The sequence below is a fragment of the Temnothorax curvispinosus genome, unplaced genomic scaffold (assembly GCF_003070985.1).
Source record: "Temnothorax curvispinosus isolate PA1 unplaced genomic scaffold, ASM307098v1 QBEX01005269.1, whole genome shotgun sequence".
NCBI classification, from domain to species: Eukaryota; Metazoa; Arthropoda; class Insecta; order Hymenoptera; family Formicidae; genus Temnothorax; species Temnothorax curvispinosus.
This window is the reverse complement of record NW_020215049.1, coordinates 282,721-291,713: the sequence shown is the minus strand read 5'-3', so window position 1 is coordinate 291,713 and position 8,993 is coordinate 282,721. Positions and strand designations below refer to the sequence as shown.

Below are 8,993 nucleotides of genomic sequence, written 5' to 3'. Positions count from 1 at the left end.
ATATATATATATATATATATATATATATATATATATATATATATATATATGATAAACTCGGTCCTTGATTAAGCTCCGTACTTGTTGTTCACCCCGTGCCTAACAATGCAGATGGGTTTCCCATCTGATCCCGAGCGATTACTTATTTCCCCTTCGGAGAGAGACTCGGCTCATTTAGCTCCCCCGCAGGAAGCGGCGACAATTTCAATTTATGATTTGTTTAAAGCGTCCGATTCGAGCTGCGGAGGGAAGAAGGAGGAAAGACCGGGACGCGATTCATTGGGCGTAGCCGGGATTTTCGCCGCGCGAAAGTAAATTCTCCGTTAAATTCCTGCTCAAATGTAAATTTATCAATTTCCCGATCGTTTTTTAAAGATCGGCCGTTCGTTCGGGTAATCGCATCTGAAAGTATCCGAATCTGCGCTTCCTGTTGTCATCTCATCGCTACGTCCCTGAATTCAACATAGGAATCCGCGTGGTATTTTCGACGACTATGCGTTATCGCGTCGCGTGCGCGATAACACATCGGGTCACGTTCGAATATTCAATTATCCACAGGCGCAAATTGACCGTGAAACTCTCAACAGAGTTTTCAGGTAACAACCTGAGAAATAAGAGAACGTGCAAGTCCATCAGGGATCGTAGGGTATAAAAAAAATGCTAAAGACCTCTATAAAATGACAAACAACCTGAAAATTCGACTCATCTTTGAAAACTCTAAAAACTGAGCTATTTAAATTTTACATTATAGGTATCTTTTTATGTTTCGCTACTTCTTTATGTGTGTTTCGAGATTCTAATACCACGAGACCATTTGAAACAAAACTATCCAACTATATCGGATGGTATCATCGATTGATAAAAATCCGAGGAAGGAAAAAATGTACTTGCCTGTTTTGACGACGCCACTCGTCCTGGTCAGTACCTCGTCATCCACGCCCGTACCCGCTGGAGATAGCAACTCCAGGATAACGTGCGCCGGCGGTTCGAGATTGTGCAGCGACAAACAGCCGCTCTCGGTTTCGCCGGCCAAGAATCTCCTCGGCGCAGTAAATACATATCCCCTAAAAGAACAAGCCGATTAAACCACATGAACGCGAGGGACAACGAATACTGGTTTCGAGGGAACTCCGGAATAATTTCTTTTACGATAACTTGGGGATAATGATTACTTGATAGGTCAGTAAAGAATGCGACGTTTATTATTGTAGCGTGAGTCAAAATCACTCAAAGAAAGCTCAAATTCCTTTTATCTCTTGGTATTTAAACGGCAAAGCATAAAAGATGTTCAGACGCCACTTCGAGATTTTCCCAAGATTCGGGTTACGATAATTTAAGTATACCAGATATTAAACGTATCAATCAGATTTTTGCAATATGTGCTGTTTTGAACGTCTTTAAGAGATCTCTTAGACTTTCATGGCTAGTTTCTTAACGGTATCTTATATCGTCGAGTTTATCGCGAGGAAAAATCGATGTGGTTATTATAACGCATAATAACGAACATCGCGAGTATTATTCTCGGTCGGTCGGCGATAACGGAGAATCTGCGAGAAGAGTCCGATGTCCGCGAACGCATAATTGATAATCGAGAATCAGAAAGAGAAAGAACTGGCCAATTGTTATCTTTGAAATGGGATTTGTGAAATGGGATGCTAAGGGGTGTCTTTACCGATTGGTAACCGCAGTCGCGTCGCCTTCGCAGGGTCGAAGGCACGGGTAGAACAGGCAGAGAAATGCGCAAGACACGATTGTCTTATACATTATCGTCTCGGGGTTTCACACCGTTTGACGCGCGTACTCGTGGTTTTTGGAAAAAAAAAAATCTCAGATCGTCACGGGCATATTAACGAGAGGCACGCTTCCTCTTCCTCGCGAGAGAAACGTTTGAGAGAGCGGCGGGGGAGCAACAGCCAACAGAGAGGCTGCGGACCGACTGAAGGCGTGATGTTCGTGCCGGCTACTTTTATCATTAACCCCTCGAGCTCGTGCAAGGAGGAGAGGGTTACAACGGGCGCGGATTAAATCGCGAGAACCGGCCACGTCGCGTCGTACGTCGCGCCGGCCACCGACCGTGCGACGTGCGACGCTCATAGCGTTTTTCTTTGGCAGAACTGGTGCGCACTCAGTGCACATTAAAGCCGTTGTACACAAATCAACGTAATGTGTATGTTTAATATAAACGGGTTAAATCATGAAATCCTCAATATTCTTTATTGCACTATTTGGTAAAATATGTACTGGGTATTTTATCAGTCAAAATATTTGCATTTTACTTTAAATATTAGAGATTAAATCAGTGTACAACGGCCTTAATGTGCACTGAGTGCGCACCAGTTCTGCCAATGAAAAACGCTATCAGTATCCTTTCCTATACGTCTCGCCGGCTTCGCCAAATTCCTTCCCGTGAATCGCTCGTCGACTATCCTCTGCCTTTATCTTCCGCGATCCTCTCTTTTTCTTTTCCTGTTGTCGAACTTTGCTTCTTTCGCGCCTTTTCCAAATCTTTGCGAAGACATCATCACCGACACCTCGTTGGAAAATCCGCTCTTAAAGTTTGATCTCTTACAAGAGGCATGTCTTAATAGAAAATAGTCCTAAGAAACAAATGCATACTAAAGAAATCCCGAAGACATTTCCGCTTATGATCCAATGATATCTCGAAGATATTCGACTTGCCTCAACAATTTCAACTTTCAGGAACTGGATAATTAGCCGTGATTAATTGCTCGCTTATTTACGTCCGGATAGTAATAGGAATAATAGAGACGCGTCTCCGGAAAGATCCTCGCAAATGTATTCGACTAATCGAATGGAGACGTATTCGTCTCCCGTCCTTGGAGATCGTGTTTTGCTACATCTAACGATCATCATGGGTATCACGTGAATCGAACTTCCTGCGAATATTATTCCAGATTTTCCAATGATTCATCAACGTAACTCTCGTAACTCCGATAACCCTCGCCGTATCGCCGAGACGCTGTGTCCGCGGGTTATCGTGCGCTCATTCGCGATCTCGGCTCCTCTCGTTCCCGGAACGCTCGATTGCGCGTTTATTGGGAAATTAGAAGGAAATTAGAGGCGGAAAATTTGCGATGCACGTCTCTCTTTCGTTTATAGATAGACTGAGAAATTTCAAGTAAATCGAGAAACCTGTCATTAAGATGCGATTCTAGAAGTTTTTTTTTTAAATTAGGGGAACTGCGCGAAATTACGAGTACATTGCGTCAATACGTACGTATTTACGCACATCGTTGCGTGCATAAACATGGGATCATGAACCCTACGTTACTCGCGTGGGATATAAAACACACCCCAGCTTTAGAAACCTCTCTATTAAATTTGCTCTATTAAATTCACAGAGTAAAATTTTTTTATTTTTTGATCGACTGCTGCACAAATTTTACAATTGAACTTTTACGCTTTATCTTTATCTAGAAAATGTATATGTATAATATCTTTATTCTTTATTTAATTGTAACTCATTAACACGAGAACAATGCAAATTAAGATATAATGTTAAGCATTAAAAATATAACCGTAAATAAACCGTTAAAATAAATCTTATTTGTTCCGTATAGATGATACAGATGCCTTAATCAATATATAGCTGTATTGAATTACGCAGTATCAAAACAACGATCCTGTTCGTCGAGGCCGGGACATCGCACGCGATTCATTCATCTGACAATTATCATACTTGTTATCGTTTTATCACGGATATTTCCGATAATTGTCAAGGTTTGTCGAAAGACGTGTTTCTTCAGAATTGCAGGGCAAAGTAATTAATAGTGATATTAATCATTCAAACTAAATAGAAATAAGTTTATTAATTAACAGAAATGAAATATGTGATTGACTAGAAAAAATATCCGAGTGTAAAATCAGCGTATTATTGAGGAAGAAAACCGCGGGCGCGCAGACACACGTAGCAGTTAAGAACAAAAGAAAGAAAACAATATAAAGGACGCTCGATATGAAGAGACACGGGACACGGTAGTGTCTCGCGTCAAGTGTATGTACGCGCAACGAGACACAAACCGTATACATATCTATACAATAATTAATGAGCCGACGAGTTACTTTTTTATAACGTTTTCTACTGGAAAAACTAGTGCAACACTGATGCACACTGATTGTAAGTGCAATTTTATTATTCCAATGTGAAAATCAGTTCATATTTTCAGTGTTTATAATGTGCGTTCTACTGTGTTTAATTTGATAAATTTTTGTCAGTAGAACATTAAACACTGAAAATATGTGAACTGAATTTCATATTGGCGCAATAAAATTGCACTCAGTATGCACCAGTATTGGACTAGTTTTCCCAGTAGAAAAACGCTATTAGGTTGTCGGATTTGAACCGATCAAGTTCTGAATAGGGCGATCAATTGTTAACTTGGGTTTGAATTATGTAATAAAAGTGTTTTTATTCTTTGTCTAGCTACGTGTCCTACGAGTGGAGATATTGCGATGCAAAGTTTGAAATGTCTAAATTTTACGTTAGATACGTCATTATCATCGTCTATTGTCCCTTTCACTTTTTCGACATTATGCAGCGTTAGCAAGCAAGATTTACTTACTAATGCTGCATTGAAAAAATTGTTGACTATTATATCGCCAGCGTCTCTATAAGTCTCTTATGGCAACGTCTCTATTATACTTTTAAATATAAGATTTTTTAAATATAAATTTTTTTTAATAATTAAAGCACTATGTATATTTTAAAATTTATTTAGCGTATTTGGCAAATATTGATTCGTTTTTGATCCGGGAAAAAAAAATCTCTTATAATGTCTTATATTATAAGAAGCGATCTTATATATTCATATATAAATTTTGGCCTGATAAGATCTTATATGGTCATATATGATTATATAAGATTATGTAAGGACATATAAAAAATATCTATTATAACAGATATTCTTATATAAGATCGCTTCTTATATGTTCATATAAGACATTATATGTTCATATAAAAAGCGATCTTATATGCTCATATATGAATTTTGGCCTGATAAGAGCTTATATGGTCATATATAATTATATAAGATTATATATAAAGACATATATATATTATATATATATATATATATATATTATATATATTATATATATATTATATATATTAAATATATATATATATATATATATTTAAATAAGTTTCAGAAATTTGTTATTTTCAAGTATTATTTTTTAAGTATGCTATTTTATTATAAGAGTGGACTCCACGATACAACTGATACAAAAATTGTACCGCTCCATAGCGCGAGACAGTGTCGTGTATTTTGATACCGTTCTTATAACACTGTTTGTCAAATTTTAAATACGAGAAAGAGATCCCATCGAATGCCATCTATCTGTGTACAAAGCTGCAGATATTGCGGCCGACAAATCGCTTGAAGCGAGCGCGCGCTCCCGAGCGCGTGACGTAGCGACCACACGTTTTCGCAACGTGAGTGCACCGCGAGCTTAAGCCTGCCCCGACGCTCGCCCAATTACAAGCGCTAGAATTCCGCATTAGCCGTTTCTTAGATTCAGATTACTGTAATTAATAGAGTGCATAGTTGTAATAATAGTTGTGTTACCTTTTTTTATTAAACGTTAAACCGAACAATCAGAGCTTAATTCTTACTGACATTCCTCCATTCCTCGCGATTCAATTGAACTGATAAATTCAAGAACAATCTGATACTTTAAGATACAATATTGTGATTTGATCATATATAATAATCTTATATGACCATATAAGTTCATATATGATTATATTATTTTTGGTAGTTTAAAGTTTAAATTATAAGGTATGTTTATTTATTTATAAAAACTATAATATATATTATATCTATAACACTTTTTTTTCACGAATTATTAAAGGTAAAATTTCACTGCTTACAAAAATATTTAATAAAAATTAATGTCAATTAAAAAAATTAAGTGTTTTATATACAAAATTAGAAAAAAAGGAAAATTTAAAATAACATAAGCAATGAGAAGTGCTGTTTTTGGTCGAAGCGGATCTTGGTGCTTAATATAATATTTCACAATATTAATTATTATTAAATACATTTTTTTGTTTTTTAAACTGCGTGCCAATATGGACTTTGTCGGACTTAAAACGCGCAATAATTGTGTAAATTGTGTAGGAAGCAACTATCGCGAGCGTGCGATTAATAAAAAGGAACGCGTCGCTGGGGGCAACGCGTGTGGCTAAATTCACTGATCTATATTATAACTGGATAGTGAATACCCTACTCCCACCCCAAATTTTATGAAGCAATATGAACGGCCGCCATGTTGGCCGCAGCGGGCACTTCGGGCGTCATCGGAAGCCGTCGTGAGCGTTCGTGAATCGCCGAGTTTGAAGTTGCACACAGGTAAAAAATTGAAAACCGCTTAATGTTGTTAAAGTTAGTAATTTGTAATCGGGTAACTTTTTCGTTGTCGAAAATGAAAAAGAATTGCGTACATTGTGGGAAAAGCGACAAGGGTGAAGATGTGCCCAGGTCTTTTCACCGGTAAGTATATATTATAGTATCTAATTTATTATATGTAAATCAATGGCAATCAATCACTCGATATTAAATTATTGGTTATGTTAAATAATTTATTGCTTTTTGTAGTTTTATTTTCACGTCGTACGATTTTTAGAGATAAAATACATTATCTATATTATAATTAATCCGTGCATGAGGTAATGTCGTGAAAATTACAAATTGAGTGAACAAAAATAACTATTACAAAGTTTGTCTTTTCATTCAGATTGCCAACGAAAAGGCCACGAGAACTGCAGTCTTGGCTGAAAAATCTAAACCTACAGAACAATAAGCAGCCACTCGAAAATCTGCGATTTATTTCAATAAATGCATTTATATTTTACACAATTGTATGTATAAGAGTGCGTTCCGTTTCATGCATGATGCGCATAATGCATAATTTATCCTTGTTGTTCACTAAATATTAAACAAAGATAAGTGATGCATTATGCGCATCATGCGTGAAACGGAACGCACCCTAAATTAACTGTAAAAACACAACTAAGCGATTTTCACTCCTGTGTGCAACTTCAAACTTGGCGATTCACGAACGCTCACGACGGCTCCCGATGACGCCCGAAGTGCCCGCTGCGGCCAACATGGCGGCCGTTCATATTGCTTCACAAAATTCGGCCTATTCACTATCCAGTTATATATAGATCAGTGGCTAAATTCGAGTCAGGTCAGAAGTAGTTCGGCTTTGAATTTTTAAAGACGTCGCGTTTTACTCTTACAAATTTGGGGGCTCGTGCCAGGATTTGAGCCGAGACAACGAGTGCGTCGTCACGTCGACGAGGAGTAGGCGTTTTGTCGCGGGTGGTGTACCGCGAGAGTGCTACGACGGCTTCGACGAAGAAGGAGTCTCGTCGCGGGTGGAGTACCGCGCGAGGACTGCAACGAAGACGTCTCGTTGCGGGTGGAATACATCGCGCGAGCGTTACGACGAAGAAGGGATCACGCTGCGACGCGGCGGGCAGTGTTTCGTGCGAGCGTTTCGGCGGGCGGAAAGTGACTTGGTGCTGGCGACGGATCGTGGTGCTATGGAGCCGAATTCTTTCACTCTTGTTGCGCTTAAGGAAAAGTTGCTAGTTCGTAAACTCCCTACGTCGGGCGCAAAGCATGAGTTGATTGCCCGGCTGATGGAAGCCAACCCCGATGGTGCATGGATGCGTGAAGATCAAGAAGATCAAGAAGACGAACATGGTGGCCATGATGGTGACACGGGCGGTGCGGGAGCGCAAGAAATTCTGAACATCTTTCAACGTGAAGCTGAAGTACTCAGACGTGAGAAAGCATTGGCCGAACGTGAATTAGTGTTAATGCGGCAAGAGTTAAAACTCCTGCGAAGTAATCGCGACGCGGATCGTAGTGAAGGTAGACGAAGTCAAAAAAGCGAAGACGAAGCGGCTATCATGGGGGCAAGACAAGTGAGCGAAGACGAGGGGGCTAACATGGAGGCGCACGCAGGAAGGGGGCGCGTGAACGTGGCGGCAATAGCAGAGTTACTCATACCTTTCGACGGAAAGTCGAATAATTACAACGTGTGGGAGAAACAGACTAAACTCTTGAAGACGGCATATCACATGAACGACGATATCACTAGAGTGATGATTGGTATGCGTTTGAAGGGCAAGGCTTTAGAGTGGCTTTATTCTAAATCTGAGCATATTGAGATGCTGATAGACGAACTTTTCGGAGAAATGCGGAGCATGTTTTATTATCAGCAAAATAAATTAGCCTTACGAAAGTCATTCGAGGGTCGCACGTGAGGAAAAGAAGAAACGTTTAGTGAATATCTTCACGACAAGATGATTATGGGAAACCGGATTCCAGTTGATAAAGGAGAGATGCTCGATTACGTAATTGACGGTATTCCTGATGAGACTTTATGAAACCAAGCGCGCATTCAGCGATTCAGAACGATGAATGATCTGCAGGAAGCTTTCGAGAAGGTGATATTAGGTGATAAATACACTTCAAGGACGGGAAAAGGCAAAGAACGAAACAGTGGTCGCGTAAGCAATAAAAACGGTGACTAGCAAGGATACGAATGAAAAACGGTGTTTCGTGTGCGGTGAACGCAATCATTTGAGTAATAAATGCCCGTCGAGGGATCGCGGACCGAAATACTTCGAGTGCGGTGAACACGGGCATATCGCGGCGAAATGCGGCTTGAAGAAATCGGTCGCGAAAAGCAGTTGTGCGGTTGAACAATCGGGTCGGCGAAAGTGTCTCGAGGAAGTGGTGTTGGACGGAATTAAAATTGAAGCGCTGATAGATTCGGCGAGTGATCTGACTCTCATGCGCGCGGACGAATATGTGAAGCGGGGATCTCCTCGATTTGTGCCGTGTAAAATGTCATTCCGTGGAGTCGGGGCTAAAGAGGTTACGGCGTTGGGTAAATTCGAAGCGGGGATCGTTATTGACGACCGACATTTCCCAATTTGTATTTACGTGGTT

The 8,993-nt window shown here is 39.7% G+C and overlaps 1 protein-coding gene across 1 annotated transcript in view; it reads right to left on the bottom strand.

Moving 5' to 3' along the window:
- LOC112454689 (alpha-2-macroglobulin-like protein 1) overlaps window positions 1–1,959 on the bottom strand; it is a 14,228-nt gene extending 12,269 nt beyond the window's left edge. The window contains exons 1-2 of the mRNA XM_025016205.1: window positions 1,673–1,959; window positions 888–1,064 (exon numbers count right to left, since the gene is read on the bottom strand). Coding sequence (XP_024871973.1) covers window positions 888–1,064; window positions 1,673–1,764 — 269 coding nt within the window. The 5' untranslated portion in view covers window positions 1,765–1,959. The remainder of the gene's footprint in view (window positions 1–887; window positions 1,065–1,672) is intronic.
- Window positions 1,960–8,993: the final 7,034 nt, after the last annotated feature.